At 40.6% G+C, this 22,427-nt stretch overlaps 1 protein-coding gene across 14 annotated transcripts in view; it reads right to left on the minus strand.

The window, feature by feature from the left end:
• IMMP2L (inner mitochondrial membrane peptidase subunit 2) overlaps positions 1-22,427 on the minus strand; it is a 756,637-nt gene that overhangs the window by 722,378 nt on the left and 11,832 nt on the right. For 9 of the 14 annotated variants that reach the window (XM_084810764.1, XM_084810759.1, XM_084810762.1 and 6 more), the window contains 2 exons: positions 21,449-21,586; positions 10,424-10,527 (listed from right to left, as the gene is read on the minus strand). In XM_084810764.1, the coding sequence (XP_084666890.1) occupies positions 10,424-10,527; positions 21,449-21,583 (239 nt within the window). In that variant the 5' untranslated portion in view covers positions 21,584-21,586. Of the gene's footprint in view, positions 1-1,195; positions 6,626-10,423; positions 10,528-21,448; positions 21,587-22,427 lie in introns of those variants that run through there. The other 5 variants (XM_084810772.1, XM_084810770.1, XM_084810773.1 and 2 more) reach the window with 1 other exon arrangement.

The following is a 22,427-nucleotide window of genomic DNA, read 5'->3' on the forward strand; positions in this document are numbered from 1 at the left end:
GTGCCACCAATTCCAAATCGTTTTTCTAGCATGTAATGCTACTCCCACTGGTAGAAGTATACAAGCCAAGCACAATTATGGCCAACACACACACACACCGCAAATGTTACATAGTAAATTATACAATTGAGGCTTACTATATTGTTTCAGGGCCCAACACACAGCTCCGAAACACGTGTTAATGCTTAACAGTATCAAAGAGGACCAGGTAGATGCATGGCACACGAATATCAATGGATATTAACTATAATGATTATAATACACATCCTGGCATACCAGTTTGAGTATCATTGGAGTTTCAAATGATACTCAAACAGTCAGACAGTGGAAATGATCAAGAGAGACTACAATCTTTTATAACCTGTGCTGTGAATATGTCCTGAAAGCATCCAGAGAACTGATTACATTTTGTTTCAATGAACTATTCTATTTAGTGTGCTCTATTAAGGTTGCAGTCCTATACACACTTTCCTGGGAGTAAGCCCCTTTGAACTCAGAGGGACATACTTCTGAGTAGATATCTTTAGGATTGTACTGTAATAGTTACATATTGCCCACGCTTGTTTAATGGCATCTAGTTAATATATTACCTAAGTAGCAAAGTTATGTTTTGATTCCATGACAGTTCTAGTTCCAGTCATATTATTTATATACCAAATGAACCATGTTGATTTATCTGATGAAAAATTATCTGATCAACAGAGCAGCAGTGGAGTAACTGCTGCTTATTGTATCATTGTTGGATTACCATCTGTTCATAGGTTTGAGGAGAAGGCCGAAGCAGTTGGTTCAGTAAACCAGGTCATTTGGCTAATACAAAAACTGTTTACACACCACACTTAAGTATTTGCGGAAAACACTGGAATCTTACACTGAACATTATCCCACTTTCTGCAAAATACTTTTACATTTAGATATGTGTATTTCAACATATTTAGATCTAGTTCTCCAATAATCACTCTTCAAAATGTCAAAATTCAGTACTATTTACTAACACACTGTTAGGGCAAGTATCAAAAACAAGGAAGATTGTATATTACTTGGGAAAAGTACCTTCAACTGAATGATATTAAGTATCATTCTAGTAGGATCACTTGAGTAGAATCCAACTGAAGTCCTACTTAGAGTTGACCCAATGAAATGAATGGGATTACATTAGTCATGACTAACATAATCCCATTCATTTCATTGGGTCGACTCCAAGTAGGACTTTAGTTGGATTCTACCTAGTATCTCCACATGTACCTGCTGTACTTTGAGATTCTTATGACAGGCCTTTCTTTGGGTTCCCCCACCATCTGAGATGTGGCAGGGGTCAGATGGAATCATAGAATCATAGAATAGTAGGGTTGGAAGGGGCCTGCAAGACCATCGAGTCCAACCCCCTGCTCAATGCAGGAATCCAAGTCAGAGCATCCCCGGCAGATAGCTGTTCAGCCTCATCTTGAATGCCTCCAGTGTGGGAGAGCCCACCACCTCCCTAGGTAATTGGTTCCATTGTCGTATTGCTCTAACAGTCAGGAAGTTTTTCCTGATGTTCAGCCAGAATCTGGCTTCTGTAACTTGAGCCCATTATTCCATGTCCTGCACTCCGGGATGATGGAGAAGAGTTCCTGGCCTTCCTCTCTGTGACAACCTTTCAAGTACTTGAAGAGCGCTATCATATCTCCCCTCAGTGTTCTCTTCTCAAGGCTAAACATGCCCAGTTCTTTCAGTCTCTGAAAGGGTCTTTTCAATAATGGCACCCCAGCTTTGGAATGCTGTCCCCAGAGAGGCTCTTCAGGATCAACTCTAATGCACCAGGCAAAGACTTTTTTCTTTACCCAGACTTTTAAACTTTTGCTGATCAGTTTTACTTGGATTATTTTTATGCTGCTTTTATAGATTTGCTGTTTTTAACCAATGTTAATGTAGTAGTTATTTTACAATATTTTTAACTTTTTATTGTAAACAGCCCTGATATATTTGAAAGGTTGGGTATAAATCGGTAACTACACCAGCAACTGGCACTCAACAATGATAAATTCTGTATTATATTTATTAAATATGAGCTGGAATTTCCTCAGTACCTCAGTAAATAACTTACTGCAAAGCCTTGTTCAAACTACCAACAGTTCATCATCCATAATGAGGAGAAAATACTGTCTGACTTTACAGGGGTGTTGTAAAGGGCCGCAGTGGCTTAGTGGTTAAGACGCTGAACTGCAGACCGGAAGGTCGGCAGGACAGCAGTTCGAGACCCGAGTGCTGCGTGACGGAGTGAGCTCCCGTCTTCAGTCCCAGCTTCTGCCATCCTAGCAGTTCGAAAGCAAGAAATTGCAAGTAGATAAATAGGTACAGCTTCAGCGGGAAAGGTAACAGCGTTCCGTGCACCTCGGTGTTCAGTCATGCCGGCCACATGACCACGGAAGCGTCTTTGGACAGCGCTGGCTCTTCGGCTTAGAAATGGAGATGAGCACCAAACCCTAGAGTCGGACACGACTGGTTGGGAACACCTTTATCTTTTTTTGTACGCATTACTCATGTGTGTAAAGCCAACTGATTGGCACTAATTGAAAACTCTGTATCATTACTATGTCAATACCAAGTATTATTATATTTAAAGTTGTCCTCTCATATTTTCCTTTGGGCTGTGCCAATGTTTTGAAATATGATCTTTGTAAGACGGAGGCATATCTTCATGACATTCCTAAAAAATATCCACAACTATATACTATAATGTACATTCAAGCTCATGTTTAGAAGTACATTAATGCTGCAATCCTATACAAACTTACCTGGAAGTAAGTCCCACTGAACTCAATGAGGCTTACTTCTGAGTAGACGTGTCTAGGATTGCACTGCTAATATGGTATTTTCTCAGTTCAACCAATTTAGTTAATGTCTATTAGCTCTTCATTCCTTCTCCAATAAGTCAGAAGTGAAAGATTGACTGTCTGAACTACAAAAACCACAAGGTAAAAGAAGGGGTGTGTTTCTAGGGGTGCGGAGTGAGATTAAAAAAAAAGTGAAATCAAGTAAAACCTTCTGCAACCATTCCAATAAACATGAACTATAAGTCTTAAATATGGGGGAGAGCAATGGGGTTTAAAAATCCCATATGACATGGAATTGTTTCAAAACAAATTTCTAAGGACAGTTCTTGGTGTTATAAAGGAGTATGCCTGCTTCATTTTTACATTCAGAAACCGGTGTAATGCCAATTAAAACTAATGTCATTGTTAGGGATTATCCGCTCAATTTTTTTTCTCACCTCCAACCAGATTACCCAAACTGTGTCTTTTAGAGCAAATGAAAGCTAATCCATCCATTATAGTATCTTGATTTCAGAGATTAATTTCCCAAATTCATTACTATGGCTTCTCTATCCAATATTTTGCTATCTTAAATATAGCCCACAGTAAAGCGGTTTTAAAGGAGAGGGTTTACAGTGTCTCCACCCAGCTGGATCTTTGTGCAGTTTCCAGTAACAACATAGCACCAGTAACAACATAGCACCCTGGTTTGCAAAGATCAAGATTAAATTTGAATGTGAAAGTTATCTCACTCTTATTTCTAATCCCCATCTCAGATCTTTAACACGATTAAGGATGCAGCAGATGAAAACGGCAATTTTAGAAGGGCATTTTAATAAGATGCCTTATGCCTCCAGACTTTGCCCTTGTCGTAGTGGTGAAGTGGAGGACCTGCCTCATTACCTGTTTTACTACCCTATCTTTTCTAAAATTTGTTCCAAGTATTTAGATCCATTTTTTGAGGGAAAGATCATATGGTCCGATTCAGAGAGGATAATTTTTTTGTTTATGTCTTAATAAGACAATTCTCCTGGCACTGGCCAACTTTGTCCTTGCATCCCAAAATTATAGAGTAAATATTTTGACCTTGCAGAGTGTGTAACATGTTTTATATGATTTTAACCTATTTTTTGTATGCTTGTTGTAACCATTGGTTGAAACAATAAGAGCTTTATTATTATATTACACACACACACACACACACACACACATATAGTCTTAAGAAACAGCTGCTGCTAATTACAGTCAGTTGTGTTTCAGTAAAATAATGATCAGATGCTGCAATTTTAATGCCAACATTTCAGCTAATAATTCAGTAAATTATTAGTGAATAAGCTCCCAAGGCAGCTTACAAAAATAAAATACATAAAAAAAATTAAGATATTAAAAGTGATAAAAACATAAAAACAATAAAAGCCAACAATAAAACCAACAACCATGTTAGCAGCAGTAACAGCAACAATAGCAGTCATATAAAGAGAAGACCATGGTAAAATAATATGTTTTCAAGGCCTTCTTAAAAGCCTGCAATGACGGAGCATGGTGGACCTCCGATGGCAGCTTGTTCCAGAGGTGTGGGGCCACTGCAGAGAAGGCCTTCTCATGTGTGATCACCTACCTGACAGCTTTCACGGGTGGACAAATGAGAAGGGCCTCTCTTTCTGATCTTAAAGTGCAGGCAAGCTGATATGGGTATAGGCGGTCCTTCAAGTAACTTGGTCCCAAAGCGTTTAAGGCTTTAAAGGTCAAAACCAGCACTTTGAATTGGGCTTGGAAACGCACCGGTAACCTGTGCAGCTGGCGCAGTATAGGCATTATATATTCGAATCGCCTCACACCCACCAATACTCAGGCGGGTGCATTCTGCACAAGCTGGAGTTTCTGAACCGTCTTCAAAGGCAGCACCACATACAGCGCATTACAGTAGTCCAGCCTGGACGCGACTAGTGTGTGCATAACTGAAGCAAGGTCCGTCCTCTCCAGATTGAGCCGCAGTTGGCATACTAGCCTAAGCTGGTAAAAAGCACTCCTGGACACCGCAGCCACCAGGGCTTCCCCAGTTAGCTCAGAGTCCAGGAGGCCTCCCAAACTGCGCACTTGGTCTTTCAAGGGGAGTGCAACCCCATCTAAGACCACTCGTAAACCTCCATCTGAAGTAGTTGGTTTCCCAACCCACAGTACCTCCATCTTGGCTGGATTAAGTTTCAGCTTGTTCACCCTCATCCATCACAAAACAGCCTCCAGACACTGGTTCAAGAGTTCCACAGTGTCAAGAATGGGTTAATAGAGTAAGAACCATGACGGCCATTGGGGCAGTCACGTATACAGCAACCACCTAGAAGTTGATGGGTTTTCAGCCTTTTCTCAGCCTGGCAGCTCAAGGGCACGGGTTGCTCCAACTAACTGGGGAAGTGATAACAGCTGTGCCTGGTGGGAAGATGCAACCTCATTGGAGGGTGGAGTGGGGTGTCCTGGGACTGGGCTTGGATTGGGTGTTCCAAATCTGCCTGGAGTTGCTAGGGCTGGGTAATAAAAAGAGAGCTAAGGAAGGGGTGGGTGTCTCTTTTGGCCTTGACGGTACTAGGGTGTGCTGCTGGTCAATGGCTATCCTGGGAGGCCCATACTTTGGTATGTATAGGATAGACTAGTTAGCTTTATTGTTTTACTCTTGGGAGTGTGCGCCTTGGGGTTTGGCGTTTCTGGTTTTGTTTAGAGTTTTGTACTTTGCTTGTAATTTCCTGTACAACCTACTACCTCTCCCCTATTCCTTCCTCTTTGCCCTTTGCCCTTTTTAATAAACTTTTATCCAACTTTCAGTTGGTGTGGTTTACCTGAATAACTTCAGTGCTGAATACAGTGCCTACTGGCCTGGGTGGGAGCTACTGGGTTACTTTGGGGAAATCTGTGGCCAAGTTGGGCCTGCCCTACCTTGCAGGGTTGTTGGGGTAAAACCAACAATCCTTCACACACAGCCTCCCTGGGATGTGCAGATGGAAATGAGAGGTAGAGCTGAGTATCATCCGTATATTGATGACATTTCATCCCAAACCTCCTGAAGACGTCCCCCCCCCCAGTTTCATGTAGGTGTTAAAAAGCATGGGGAACAAGATAGAACCTTGTGGCACCCCACAGGCTAACGGCCACGGGGTGAAACTGAAGTCCCCCAGCACCACCTTCTGAGACCACTCCTCCAGAAAGGACCGGAACCACTTTAAAACTGTGCCTCCCAAGCCCAATCCAGATAAAAGATCCAGAAGGATGCCATGGTAAATGGTATCGAAAGCCACTGAGAGCCAGAAGAACCAACAGAGTTGCACTCCCCTCATCCATTTCCTGGTGTAAGTCATCAACCAGGGCGAGCAAGGTTGTTTCTGTCCCATAACCAGGCCTGAAACCTGATTGGAATGGATCTAAATTATCAGTTTCATCTGAAACGGCTTGGAGTTGTGAGGCCACCACACGCTCCAGCACCTTGCCCAAGAATGGCAAATTTGACACAGGGCAGTAATTATCTGGAATGAGACGTAATGAACCATAATCAGATACAAGTTTACAAAATTCTGTTTATTCAATAGAATATTTCAGGTAACACTGTAGTCATGGTGTATCCTGCGACTGGTGTACATCACAAATATTTACTTGGATGTCAGACCGGTGAGGACCAGGCAAAGGAGTCAGTGTCCTCGGGGACCAACAAAACCAGGGCACCAGACACCTGTCCTGTCTCCAAGGATAACATGTACTGCTTCTGCACATCCCATTTCCGGAAATGGTGCACTGGGCAATGGACCTGACAGCTTGGTAGCACAACCACATGGGGCAGAGCTGAACTAAAGACAGGGAGGGAGAAAGAGCGTGCAAGAAAACTCTGGTTGGTGATTTCTTGTGGATGCTTTTGTAGAAGTTACAAAATCACCTCCAGTCCCTGCCCACCGCCATCTCGCCCATTACTTCTAATCACTCAGATTTTCTTGTCAGTATACTTCAAGTGTGGACAAGCCATTCTCTTTCGGCCACCCACACCAACATTTTCTCCATCAGCTGTGTCACCAAGCATTCCTCCCTTTACATACTTTCTTCTAAGTCTTAGGGCAGGTTACAGCAACATTTGTCAAAGCAGGAAAATAAGCAGCAATTTACTGGATAGAGATTTAAAAAAAACAAGCAGTGAGAAAAGTACATTGCATGTTTTTCTCAAACTTTCACACTGTGTGACTTGTGTATATGTGTGCTATGCTTTAAGCTAAGTAATGAATGTGGGTGAAAAGAAAATTTTTGACCGGTACTTTGTAGTTCTCTGTTCATGCCCACTAAAATCTCAACTGATGGCCACCTCAGTCGACACCAGTTTAAAATGAGAAAGAAGCACAAGCAGTCAAGGTGGGAGAGGTTGTGTGGGAGTTTTACAGTGCAGAAAACGAATTTAGCTCTCTGCTTCCTCCGCTATATGCCCCATGTTTCTTGCTATTCCTACCCCCCCTTCCCACGCACAACTTTCCTAATGGAATTTCATTTCTAGTTCTGTATGGGTTCTTTTCTCAATCACTGGAAATTGAAACATATTTAAAATGCAGTCTCATGGAATTTAGTAAAATCAATTTCTGACTAATTGTGTTTATTCACTATGTTGTTGCACTACCACTGGCACAAGCCTGCGTTGAGCATCCCCACCCACCCACCATCCCCAGCCATTACCAATGACATGTGTCAGAAACAAGGTGTAATGTGATGTATCTGGCCAACTGATAGTTATTATTTTATTTGTTTGTGAGGGGCTATGTAACACTCCAAAGTTAAATTTAAAATACGTAATTTTGGAAAGCTAACTCAAGTTCTACTGAATTCTGAATTTGCACAGTTTTAAAAAAACTTTAACTTGTGCAGGTGTGGGCGCACATGGGCACTTCATGCTAGTGTTCACACTGGGATGTTTTAAGCCCCTTCCCTGGATGTTTTACCTCTTTTACCTTTTACCTCTTCCGTGTGGTGCTATGAATGGAAGCAGGCTGCTGCTGTGTGTTTTTACACAACTGTTAGGGAAGAAATCAAGCTGTTTCTGTTCTCCAGTGCCCTTCTAGCCCACAGAGTGGAGAGGTGCTACAGGCAGGATTGACAGGTGCTTGGCACATATTGGAACACTACTTGCAACCTTATGCCATTGTAATTTTGTTCACTACACTACACAGAATGGATGATGTCAGCAAACTGCTTCACAGTTTCGATCTTTACTAAACCAAAGCTTTTTGAAATAATATCTCTGTGTTGAAGGTTTCCAGGAATCAGGTCTGGCATCAGAAATGCAAACTGAATCAATGTACAAGTTCTGTATTCTTCAAGGGGAAAAAGGGGAGACTATACAGCTATTCGTGAGATGATGACCTTATTAAGGACTTGAAAAAACAATTCCATGTAGGTTGCTTCAATACTGTGTTACATATAGCAAGTCAGTCTGTCCCTCATTTGAGCAGATGGAACACCAAAGTAATATTTCCTCACTAATAGCCATATAGTTCAATTTCCATTTCTGATGCCAGACCCAATATGACACCAAGTATCTAGGAAAGCTCCCAGAGAAGAACTTCTGAAGTACTGTATGGATTTGGAAGAACTTCTTACTGATGGAAACTTGAAGCTTAGAGATATAGATGGCTTGAAACTTTGTGAAGAACTTTCAGCCTCAGCCCCCATTATGAAACTCACCATGACAGCAATTCAAATACTGGAACATGTAGTCGGATATGATTTGGCTCCCAACATTGCCATTGCACTCCATATACTTTTGACTTTGCTTATTACAGTTGCTTCTGGCAAGGGGAACTTTTCAAAGCTTAACATTCGAAAGAACTATCTTCATTCTTCAGTGTCTCAACAGAGGGTAGTACAGCTTACCATGCTTTCCATTGAAAATGACCTTGCCAATGGTCAATATTTTTCCCTGACCTTGCCAATGGTCATAGATTTTTCTATGTTTCCAGGGACTTGGTCAGTGTAAAAGCAAGGAAAGTCCAATTTCTTTAAACATGCAGGAATCATGTTGTTACTGCTGCATTTTTTCTTGAAGTCATATGTAGAGAAAAACACTCAAAGCTAGAACCATGTAAACATGAAGTGGGGGGGTGAACGAGTGAAAGTCAGCTTCATCTTCTTGTAGCATGTAGTGCCCAAGGAAGAGCCCAAGGAAGCAAAACCAATAGTAGGTCAAAGAGCACAAGGAATAGCAAAGTCAACAGATTTTCATTTGGTACTGCCAGTTGTCTGACCTCTTCATTTCCCTGCCCCTCAAAAATGTAATCACTGTTTCGCAACACAAAGTCACTACAAAGGGGTATCTGTGCTCTTATGAGTGGGCTTGTTGTGTCTAATTTTTAGATTGGAAGTCCAATTTTGGAGCTTTGTCTGACTTAAGCGCCAGCCATGCATATAATAGACCCATGGCTAAGAATGGCTTTCACAAAATTACCACTGCAAAGTGATTGCTAAAAAAGGTCACAATGCAGCCAAAAAGACTGCTATTGCAAAATGCAGTAGCAACATGGTAATACAAATACAGCTAACAAGGCCCTGTTTATGCACTTTCAGTGTTTCCAACAGTATACACATAAAAATATACTTTCCCCAACAACCAGTTCTAATGTGCACAACTTCCAATAGGGGAAACCAAAGACAACTCTCATTGCTGTCTATGCACCATATGCTTTAATTATGAAGCTAAAAAACAAGTTTTGTCATCAGAGCATGTACTATCAATTTGCTTAACGTCACTGTGTCTGTTATGCACAATTCGACATTCCATTTCTACATTCCATTAAGAGTTGAATACTTTGCATCCTTTAAGTGCCAGCAAGATATTAAGCAGAGACACAGTGCCACCTTATGGCTAATCACTCCATGATACAGTCATATGCTTTTTTCTCCCAACACATCTGTTCCAGGAATGACCAACTTTTGTCCTACATCCTTTGTCATATCTCTCTTAGTATGAAGAAATGCCAACATCACACCAAAGCAGATCAGGTATGGTGTTCTACACTAAAGGAAATCTGTTTAGGAAGCACCATGCTTCATTCCAACTGCTTCTACATTCAAGACACACTTTTCTACTATCTTCCAATGTTTATCATTCATATTATTCTTGCTATTATTATGATAGCCATATCACTGCAGGATGCTTGCACTTGCATTTCTCGTCCACAACTATATATTACCAGATATAAAGACATTGGGCAGCATCCTATTAGGTACTAGCACTAATGTAAATTATGCTGAGCTAGCGTGAGGACTTCTAGCGCAACACCAATAGTGTTGGCTGGCACAGGAAAACCTGTCATGCTAGCCAACACTATTGGAGCTGCGCTAGAGGTAGCTTACGCTAGCGCAACATAATCTACATTAGCACTAGTGCCAAATAGGATACTGCCCAATATGCTTCCAAATGCTCAATGATGAAAAGCCATGAAGACCTCCTGGAAATCAACAATAATAATTGTACATTTGCTACTTACGCAATAAATCTGTTGTCAGGTTCCTGTCTGTAGCCACAACTGCATTACAGATAAAACCATCTGAACAACATTAGTGGGCCAAAGCAGAATGTAAGGATGTATCAAGGTTTATTTTAAGATACTTACACCAGTGAAACTATGTCTCCACGTTGCACTTCATAATTTCGAATACTCCAGTGGTTTAAAAGTACTACATCAGACACCTGTCTTTCTCCTGGATTCAAAGAAGGCTGAGAGGGAGAAAAACAAAAGGGAGATGAATGTTTTGCTTAATGGAAAAAAAAAAATCTAAATCAACATTGCATAGACTAATCCAGAAGCGCAGGTGGATAAAACATGGAAGATATTATCTAACTGTCTGTATGCAGCCTATGCTGCTCCACTCAGACTGCGTTTTAAAATCACCTACATTTAATGAGTAGCTGGGGGAGTGATGCATGAGCCACCATTTGGGAAACTGACACACGTATGTCATTCCCTTTAACTGAATTCCCTAATCTGCAGCTATATACCAGCCCAGTCAAGCTGTTCTTAAACTCAGGCTATTGAAGAGACTGCTTTGTTGTTTGTCAGGGAGAGCTGCCAATAAGGAGACTGAAGAATTATTTGTGTGCTTCAGAGACAATATTTCTAGATCTTGACACTCATCCTTCAGGTCACAGGGAATGTTACTGCTCACTTTGATGAAATCAAGTATATAGAAGGAGAAATGCAATAAATCCTTTATGTATAAAATGACGCAAAGGCCATTAAAACACCCATTATATGAAAGAATGTCAAATCCCCTACACAATAGGTTACACTACTTACATGGCAAATGTTGGTGGGAGGATTGGTTGCCTCTGTAACCAGTCTATGCTATGTTTAATAGCCTATGTAATAACGTAAACAACTCATCAGTATGAATAGCCTGGCAGTAAAACTGCTTCATGACTTTGGGAAGTTTTGTTAAGGGTTATAGGAATTGTTTCATTCCCCCTGGACAACAACAAAAATAAGCCATGGCAAACTGATGTGGAAAACACTGGGATTTTTTTTTAAGTGTCTAATCTAGTGGGGAAAAGTCTTCTCCGTTTGACAAATAAGATTTCTATATTTAAAGTGCATTCTATAGTGCCAGTCATTAAAATAAATGTTCCCCCCCCCGAAAGAAGAAGCCGCTGTCGCCAAAACATCTTCCTATGAAGCAATCCAAGACATGCTACCTCTTGTCTAATACTGAAGATCAGTAACAGTAGAGGTGCTTTAGTTTTCATACCCTGAGGGCACCTTGGCCCAGAATCCACAAGGACACCAACTAGCAGAAAAGACCCACATTTATGTCATCTAAGGGCGGACAAGGTTGCTTTCTCTGCTGTCCGTTTTGCCTATTCGAGTTAATCCAGAAGTGCTAAAAGCAATATACTCTAAAATGAGGAACTATGTTGCACAGGAGTCTGCACATCATTAGAGCTAGCTCTGTGAAGACCATGACAAATCTTTCCACTGAAATTGTACTAGGAGGGACTGGCATAGCTGCCACATGACTTGCAGGATAAGATGCTCTGAATCAGCACAAAGCCTGCCTCCAATAGGGATGCTCAAGGATGTAGTTACTTCCATAGTTTTAAGTGAACCAGCCTAACTGGCACTTCCTGGACTAATATGTGGGTTGGAACACAGTTATCCTTTAGTTTTCACACTTCTCCAAATTTTGCCATGTACTTCTCAGCTCCAAAAAGTTATCAAAACATGTACTAAAATCGATATTTTAAGATAAAATACATAGAGAAATGTGTATAGGGTGGGGGAGATAATAAATTCAACAACATTGGAAATTTTTGTAGGTTTTTGGATTCAGATTCACAGATCAATGTGGAAATGGGACAGAGTGGATTTAGGAATGAACACTGAGGAGCAAATATGGGAAGAAATGATCCACCAGATTAACCCAACTTTCCAATATTCAGTAGATTGCTTACTGATTTAATGTGTAGCAGGATGACTTTTCCTTTGGCTCTCATATAATGAGAGCAATTAAATTATCAGATATAACATATAAGTTTGTCGATAGCACTGTTTATTCATATTCTCTTTCATTTTAGCAGCTATAGGCACAAGAAAATCTAAACAAGATTTTCATTATGCTCTTCACTTGCACTATTAGCTTTTTCATTGCTGATGTTACTTATATAAATAGTGAAATATTTTTTTTAATCCACAGAGCAAGCAAGCACTTATTCCCCCCCACACACACACACACACGAACACTTTCTGTTCCCCATAGCTCAGATAAGTTTCAGCTTCCTAGTTAGGATTTCTAATCCAGCAGGCATCTCTGAATATATGAAGATGGAAGAGGTGCACCTAACAGAAATAGAAAAGTGAGATGGGATATCAACCAATCCCAGGAATGCTGAATTTTATGGAATTAGTTTATTGTGAAGATGTTCCCACAGTCACTTATGAGGACAAAAGCCAACTAAAAACATTATGAGAAGTTATCTTCATTGCCTTGAGGGATTTTTTTAAAAAGAGAGGCACGAGTCTATTAAAAGTTTGCTTCAAAATCGTTGCAAGCATTCACAGTTCCATTAGTTTCTACAGAAAGGATTCGTGATGTCGATGTAGCCTAACAGATTCAAGATCCCTGCACCAACTAGGAACACACATTTAATAGACTCATACCAAGTAATACATTCAGCAGGAACATTATCATTCTATGTGGCCTCAGTCTTACTCAACCAGTTCCTTATATTTCAAACCCCCCCTTTATAGGGATTCACATATAGCGAGTGAGCTCTCTTTTAATCAGTTCCAGAGGGGTAAATGTGTTGGTTTATCATACCAAAAGCTGAAGTCCGGAGGCACATTAAAGACTAACAAATGCACTGTGGCATAAGCTTTTCTCTGAACCCATGATGTGGGTTCTGATGTGAGTATTCAGGGGGAACCCACACCTTGCCAAAACTCCCCTATGCAGAACTGAGGTCCATGGGAGTGGAGACATAAAAAGGGGCAGAGGACTGGCTGGAGAGCCATAGCAGATAGATGGTTGACTCCTCTCATCACCTCGTTCCTCCCATCACCTGGCTCCCTAAACCCAGAGGCCTACTTACAAGTAATAGCTTGGTAGTGAGTAAAGACCCACTGATGAGCAAGCCAAGAGCAACAGGAAATGGGCAAGGCTGAAAAGCAGCAAATAGACACCAAGCACAAAGGAGCACCACAGTCCTCCTAAGTCACAAATCTTGAAAGATAAGGAACTAAGCAGGACTAGCCCCCTTCTCTCAGACTGAGACTAGCTTATCAACCTTTAGAACACTCTAGAAGCATGTCAACATCAGCAGCTGTCAATTAGAGGGAAGAACTGTTATCATTCCTCTTGACTGTTCTCATTTCTAGGACATTACTACAGAAGTTGTTTTTCTACTGTGAGCTGTTAAAGTCTCTGAAGGCATCCAAGATCAGGCTGATATGTTTGATAACTGATAACAACCATACATTTCAAAACTAAAATTCAAGCTCTGCAGGAATTCTGATCAGCTGTTCATGTTGACACACTTCAAGAGTTTTCTAGAGGTTCATAAGCTAGTAGTAGCATTTATATCAGTCTATTTATATGCCAAATCAGTATTTACATATTATGTTGTTATGTTAAAGAAAATAATCCATAACTGATGGCATAGTTACACAGTTTTACTCAGTTAACTGCAATGTTTCCCTGTTTTTCCACACCTACTCAATAATTAGGTTTTGTATTCATAAAGCTATTTTGCAAATCAAGTGGCAATTCATATTGCTTTTTCATTGTTTCTTACTCTCAGAGCAAAACAGAGATTGAATCAGACTTGTGCTGGCCTTTGAAAATAAGAAATATTTAAAAAAGAAATGTACTAAGAACAAATCACACAAATTATTCAGAATGGAAGGCATTCATTTGTATGGTTCTGCTGTCAGTGAGATCACCACACGCATTAATTTAACATGCCTTGTTTTGTTTCCCAATAAACGTCAGATTTATAAATAGAAAACACAGCTTTCCCTTTGGGTGAGCAAGCAAAGGTTCTGGTGTTTTACTGCATACCTGTGAATAAAAGCTATTAAAATCAATATACTTCTTTACTACACTGCTATGTTTTTTAGATTTTTTAAAATGCTGTTTAAACTAAGAAACCAGAAGTAGGTTAGAGAACACAGCAGAAATTAACCTGTCATGCCCACAAAAATACCAATAAAAATATTCCAATACTTTAAATAAGGGTTTAGAATATCATCTAAATCTCAATTAAATCCCACCACATGAACACCCAGATAGGAAGATTTACAGTACTGGGGAACACACGTAGGGTTGGACTGAAATAAAATTCAGCCAATCGCTGTTTCCAAAACAGGGATGGATGGAGCACAGCAGAGAACGCCTCACCTTCTGAATGACTGGAACCGAGAGCAAACCTCCCTCTCATATCTTAAAAGAGTCTCATATTGGGAAGAAGCATTATCTCTGGCATGCACACCCCCTGCTTAATGAACCATCACTGCTACTACTTCCTGTATCCCCCAACGAGTGCAATAACATAGGTGCCAATATACCTGATGCCAATACGTACTAAGAACCCCACGATGTTCACAGCAAACTTATCAATTAAAATGAAGCTGCATTTATATAAAACCCTGATCTACATCTACACAATAAGCTTAACAGAAAAAAAACTTATAAAATCCATAGCTACAAATAACCAAATTATCTCACCAGATGTTTCTGTCTCCCATATGTTCAGAGTTGTAAACAGATGCACTAATACTGAAATATACTAATAACTTTTAATGTGAGCACATCAAGGCTTTGATCTGAGAGAACAATAATAATGGGATAAATTATTATGATTGAGAAATTATTATCAAAGGGTAATGCAATAAGGTGTGCAATAAATACTATTTGGTGAAATTCTGAGACCACAATAAGTAAATTGCATTCAGGTATAAACATTTCAATCAGGTGGTTCCTGGCACCGCAAAATACAAAATCAACACAAAACTACCAATAATATCCATTTTAATAGATCCTGAATCAGTGCCTGTTCTTTTAACACAGCAACATTTTCCAGTAATCATGGAGCTGCATTACAATACCCTAGTTCAGAATACAAAAACAAAAGAGAAAGGAAAGGAAATAAAAGAAGAGTAAGCCTTACTTTTTTAAAAAGAACTTTTAATTTCAATCACAGCATGAGCCCTGATAATGAGTGCAACAAAGCCAGCTAGGAGTCTAAAAGGTCTATTACAAATCCAATTCTTGTGGATTGTACAGTGAAAGCTTCAAGGAGGAGAATCATATATCCGATGCAAGTGTGTTATTGATGAGTGTAAGGCATCATGCTGACTGAACTTCACTTTCCATCACATCCTATAGCTTTCAAACACATTCAACATAATTCACTCTCTGGAGTGCAAGATAAAAGAAAGGGGAGATGATTTGTCACATTTTCCTTCCTCAAGCAAAACAAGGAAAACGTGTCTATAGAAGCGGTGTTACTTTCAGTCGGGTGTTCAATATACCACTACTCTGAAATAATCAATTGATTGTGATCACTTTTAAAAAACATATACTTCTAAGGCATTCAACTATTGAGTTGCATTTCCTAATTTGACTCCATAGATATCATTACAGCTTCAAACTTCATATACTTTCCAATGTAACTGCTTTCTATTTACATCAATATACCTATTTCAGGTTTCTAGCCTAGGCTTCACCCTGATATGCTAGCAATGTAATTTATTTATTTTAAATATGGTTGTTGTTTATTCGGTCAGTCACTTCCGACTCTTCGTGACTTCATAGACCAGCCCATGCCAGAGCTTCCTGTCGGCCGTCACCACCCCCAGCTCCCCCAAGGTCGAGTCTGTCACCTCCAGAATATCATCCATCCATCTTGCCCTTGGTCGGCCCCTCTTCCTTTTGCCTTCCACTTTCCCTAGCATCAGCATCCTCTCCAGGGTATCCTGTCTTCTTATTATGTGGCCAAAGTACTTCAGTTTTGCCTTTAATGTAATTAAAGCAATGTAATTTATTTATTTTAAATATGGAGAGGGAAATATAAACATGAGACTGCCCAAATTAAGTCTGAAAAGGTGCAGACCATCAAGACCGGTCCCATACAGTCCTGCTGATCATGTAGCTTACCTTTATGTTAGCCACTGGACTTTACTTTGCCAGCCCACTCCTACTGACCAGGGCAGTGGTCTCTAGGAATCAACCAGAATTTGAGAGCACTAATGCATCTAAGTTTCCTCCCAGACAGAAGTTGTGATGCTTACTACACCAGTACAAGTGAGCAATACCCCACTTGCCTTCTCCAAAAAACTTCCATTCTGTCCTCAGTAAGTATGTTCCAACAATACATCCTGCGGCCAGCTTAAATGGAAAAACCTGTTCACGTGAGTGGTGTAACATGGGAGCTGCAAATTCATGCAAAGATGGCAGATGTGAAAAGAAAGGAAGCCACAATTTTGTGTATATTAATCGCTTTCACATTATACTTTTCCAGGAAATCTCGTTGCACTAACTAATGCTACCGGCATTACACTGGAGATCCCTTACACTTTGTTGTTGTTCAGTCGTGTCCGACCCTTCGTGACCCCATGGACCATAGCACACCAGGCCTTCCTGTCCTGCACTCTCTCCCAGAGCGTACTCTAGTCCATATTCATCGCATCAGTAATGCTATCAAGCCATCTCATCCTCTGCCGTCCCCTTCTCCTTTTGCCTTCAGTCTTTCCCAGCATCAGGGTCTTTTCCAGAGAGTTTTCTCTTCGCATTAGGTGGCCAAAATATTTCAGCTTCAGCTTCGGTATCTGTCCTTCCAATGAGCAGTCAGGGTTGATTTCCTGTAGGATTGACTGTTTTGATCTCCTTGCAGTCCAGGGGACTCGTAAGAGTCTTCTCCAGCACCACAGTTCGAAAGCATCAATTCTTCGGCACTCAGCCTTCCTTATAGTCCAGCTCTCACAGCCATACGTTACTACTGGGAAAACCATAGCTTTGATTCGACGGACCTTTGTCGGAAAGGTGATGTCTCTGCTTCTTACTATGCTGTCTAGGTTTGCCATAGCTTTCCTCCCAAGGAGCAAGCGTCTTTTAATTTCATGGCTACAGTCACCGTCTGCGGTGATCTTGGAGCCCAAGAAAATAAAATCTGTCACAGCTTCCATTTCTTCCCCTTCTATACGCCAGGAAGTGATGAGGCCAGATGCCATGATCTTCGTTTTTTTCATGTTGAGTTTCAAACCAGCTTTTGCACTCTCCTCTTTCACCCTCAACAAGACGCTCTTTAGATCCTCTTTGCTTTCTGCCATTAGGGTGGTATCCTCTGCATATCTGAGGTTGTTGATAATTCTCCCGGCAATCTTAATTCCGACCTGTGATTCATCCAAACCAGCGTTTCTCATGATGTACTCTGCATATAAGTTAAATAAGCAGGGTGACAATATGCAGCCTTGTCGTACTCCTTTCCCAATTTGGAACCAATCGGTTGTTCCATGTCTGGTTCTTACTGTTGCTTCTTGACCCTCGTACAGGTTTCTCAGGAGACACGTAAGGTGGTCTGGTATTCCCATCTCTTTCAGAATTTGCCACAGTTTGTTGTGATCCACACAATTAAAGGCTTTAGCGTAGTCAATGAAGCAGAAATAGGCGTTTTTCTGGAATCCTCTTGCTTTCTCCATGATCCAGTGAAAGTTGGCAATTTGACCTCTAGTTCCTCTGCCTCTTTGAAACCCCGCTTGTACTTCTGGTAGTTCTCGGTTCACATACTGCCGAAGCCTAGCTTGTAGGATTTTGAGCATAACCTTGCTGGCATGTGAAATGAGCGCAACTGTACGGTAGTGTGAACACTCTTTGGCATTGCCCTTCTTTGGAATTGGAATGTAAACTGACCTTTTCCAGTCTTGTGGCCACTGTTGAGTGTTCCAAATGTGTTGGCATATTGAGTGCAGCACTTTAACAGCATCATCTTTTAGGATCTTAAATAGCTCAGCTGGAATACTGTCATCTCCGCTAGCTTTGTTGTTACTAATGCTTCCTAAGGCCCACTTGAATTCACTCTCGAGGATGTCCGGCTCAATTTCAGTGACCGCACTATCATGGCTATCAGGGACATTCAGATCTTTCCTGTATAGTTCTTCTGTGTATTCTCTCCACCTCTTCTTCATCTCATCTGCTTCTGTTAGGTCTCTGCCTTCTTTGTCCTTTATCATGCCCATCTTTGCACAAAACATTCCTTTGAGATCTCCGATTTTCTTTAAGAGATCTGTAGTCTTTCCCATTCTGTTGTTTTCCTCGATTTCTTTGCATTGTTCATTTAAGAAGGCCTTCTTGTCTTGTCTCTCCTGGCTATTCTCTGGAACTCTGCATTCAGTTGAATATATCTTCCCCTTTCTCCCTTGCTTTTCACTTCCCTTCTTTCCTCAGCTACTTGTAAAGCCTCATCGGACAGCCACTTGGCTTTCTTGCATTTCTTTTTCTTGAGGATGGATTGAGTTGCTGCCTCCTGAACAATGTTACGGACCTCCGTCCATAGTTCCTCAGGCACTCTGTCTATCAGGTCTAATCCCTAAAATCTATTCCTCACCTCCACTGTATATTCATAAGGGATATGATTTAGGTCATACCTGAATGGTTTAGTGGTTTTCCCGACGTTCTTCAATTTAAGCCGAAATTTTGCACGAAGCAGCTCATGATCTGAGCCACAGTCAGCTCCAGGTCTTGTTTTTACTGACTGTATAGAGCTTCTCCATCTTTGGCTGCAAAGGACATAATCAATCTGATTTCGATATTGACCATCTGGTGACGTCCATGTGTAGATTCACCTCTTGTGCTGTTGGAAAAGAGTGTTTGCTATGATCAGCGAGTTCTCTTGGCAAAACTCTATTAGCCTTTGTCCTGCTTCATTTTGTACACCAAGGCTATGCTTGTCTGTTATCCCGGTGATTTCTTGACTTCCTACTTTGGCATTCCAATCCCCTATGATGAAGAGGACACCTTTTTTTGGTGTTAGTTCTAGAAGGTGTTGTAGGTCTTCATAGAACCAATCAACCTCAGCTTCTTTGGCATCAGTGGTTGGGGCATAGACTTGAATTACTGTGATGTTGAATGGTTTGCCTTGGATTCGTACTAAGATCATTCTATCATTTTTGAGATTGTACCCCAGTACTGCTTTTCCCACCCTTTTGTTGACTATGAGTGCTACTCCATTCCTTCTAAGGGATTCTTGCCCACAGTAGTAGATATGATGTTCACCTGAATTAAATTCGCCCATGCCTGTCCATTTTAGTTCGCTGATTCCCAAGATGTCGATGTTCAATCTTGCCATCTCATGTTTGACCACCTCCAGCTTACCTTGATTCATTGATCTGACATTCCAGGTTCCTAAACAATATTGTTCTTTACAGCATCGGATTTCCTTTTCACCGCCAGACACATCCACAGCTGAGTGTCCTTTCGGCTTTGGCCCAGCCGCTTCACTCTTTCTGGTGCTACTTGGAAATACCCTCTGCTCTTCCCCAGTAGTATATTGGACACCTTCCAACCTGAGGGGCTCATCTTCCGGCGTCATCTCTTTTAGCCTTGTGATATGTTCCATGGGGTTTTCTTGGCAAGAATACTGGAGTGGGTTGCCATTTCCTTCTCCAGTGGACCACATTTTGTCAGAACTCTCTGCCATGACCTGTCCGTCTTGGGTGGCCCTGCACGGCATAGCTTATGGTTTCACTGAGTTACGCAAGCCCCTTCGCCACAAGAAGGCAGTGATCCATAAAGTGGACCCTTACACTAGAACAATGTAATTTATGTTAGTGCTCATGTCATATTGGATACTCCCCAATATTTATTATTTTTGTGAAGTGCTTAAAGTTTACATTGCAGTCCTTTTCATGTTTACTTGGAACTGAGTCCCACTACGTTCAGTGGGGTGTACTCCTACGTAAGTGTGTATAGAACTGCAGCCTTAGACAAACTACCAGAAATAAAAATAAAACAAAAACGGAAGCGAAGGCCAGAAGTGATCAAACCTCAGGCTACCTGAAATAAATGAGCCTTAAAGCGTTTGAATATTAAAATAAATACATATATTCTGAACTCTCCAACCACAACAACAAATTCTATGATTGTGCAATAAATTATGTAAAGTGTTGCACATCTTACTCCATTATACAACATGGAGTTATTTTGCAGAATTTAGAATTTAATACCTGTTTTGGGGAGAGGAAAACTATATAACCATTGGGATTCCTGGAAAAAAAGAGGGGATTGTGTCTGTAAAGACAGAAGAGGAAGAGGCTGATGGCTTGTCTTTTTTGTGAACCGCCCAGAGAGCTTCGGCTATTGGGCAGTATAGAAATGAAATTAAATTAAATAAATAAAATAAATTTGTCTAAATGAAGACACTGCCCTCACACCTTTCATATTTTTGGAATGAGGGAACCACAATAGTTTGCATAGGACAGGAAAAAAAAATAAAAATAAAGCCAAGCTGTGTGTGAATATGACAGGAAGGATCTCAAGAAATGAAAGGGCAGAAGATAAAGAGAAACCACCTTTTTGGAACATATTTCACAACAAGACTGGGAAAGAACATGATAATGGAAATTTATCTTTGCAATGTTGATTTTGAAAGGACAATTATGTGAAAATATAGAAGCTTCTTAGTTTACTGCAAAGTAAACAATTCACTCTAAACATGGCATTTTTTTCCAAAGTGGCTTCTGTATTTACTGCATGGCTATGCCATCTATTTATCAACCTCTCCTGCCAACACTGAGCTCTATCCAATTATGACTGACAGAACTGATAATACTTTTCTTAAATCTAATTAGCCATCTATTTTTTTTCCAAGATAACCATACAGAAAATAGGTACATCAAAGTCTGAAGCTTTAAATATACTATCTAAAATGGATTGGTTTTGTACTCCCCCAAACACAAGAAACACCTGTGTTGCCAAGTACATTAGAAATTGCCTTTTTTGTAATGAAAAAGTATTTTCCATAAAGTTAGAGTAACGTTGCAATACTATAAATTACGTTTTTCTCCTGCCTTTGAAATTAGACTGTCAGCTGTTCATCATTCAAACCTCCGCACAGGTGAAAATGAACAAGGTAAGAGAGACTTTGTTACCTGCATTGAAGCTCCTTCTACTCTTGCTATGCAAGCCACTCTGTCGAGGAAAGTTACAGTCACAGGAACAGCAACAAAGAAGCCTTTCAAAAAGGCTTTAAGGTACCTTCTCCCAAAACCTCTCGTCTGTGCCATAATCTAAAAAGTGGAAGAAATAGAACCGTTGTGAAAACAAAATTTTAGAACAAAGGTATTTGCTTCAGCAGTGAAGCAAACAACATTGGCTGTGTTCACATAACACAACAACCCACCTTCAAGGTTGAGTATGGTTTGAATCGTGGATTGTTGTTGAACTGTTGTTTGTTATATTGGCTGGGTTCAGACAACACGATAACCCACAAGGGTTGAGTATGGGTTTTTGTTGAACCATGGGCTGTTGTTGAAACGTGGGTAATTGTGTTGTCCGAACCCAGCTGTGATAACAAACCATGGTTTGTTAACCACCGATGGCCCACAGTTCACAGTCCAACAACAAATAATGGGTTCTCTCATAGAAAGCAAAGTAAAGCAAAGTACAGCAAGTACAGCAAACTATTTTGCAAGGTCAAAATGTTTGCCCACAGGTAAGGAATAAACATCAGTCATGACTGCATACCTTTAAACCACAATTTAATCCCACCAAAGCAAGAAACAACATATACATGCAAAACTGGCTTGGCTCAAACTGAGAAAGCAGTATGATAATGCCCATCTGGCTTCTGCCAATACACCCCACCTACATATACTGCAGACACCACACTGTCATCTAGAAGCACAATGCATGGCTCAAAGCCTTATCTTCACTAATTACTCTGCGGGGTGCAAACTGGTTTCTATCATTAGCCCCTACGTTGTGTCAATCAAAAACACACGCTTAGCTCTGAGCCAATCAAAGAAACAAGCATTCTCTCATACAAAAAGAACATTCCATTTTTGAAGAAATTGCTCAGTGATTTTCTGATAGCAGATAATTCATTTGAAAGTATCTAGTGCAATGTGT

The sequence above is a fragment of the Heloderma suspectum genome, chromosome 7 (genome assembly GCF_057233095.1).
Source record: "Heloderma suspectum isolate Gila_16-S chromosome 7, 16-S_ref, whole genome shotgun sequence".
Taxonomy (NCBI): Eukaryota; Metazoa; Chordata; class Lepidosauria; order Squamata; family Helodermatidae; genus Heloderma; species Heloderma suspectum.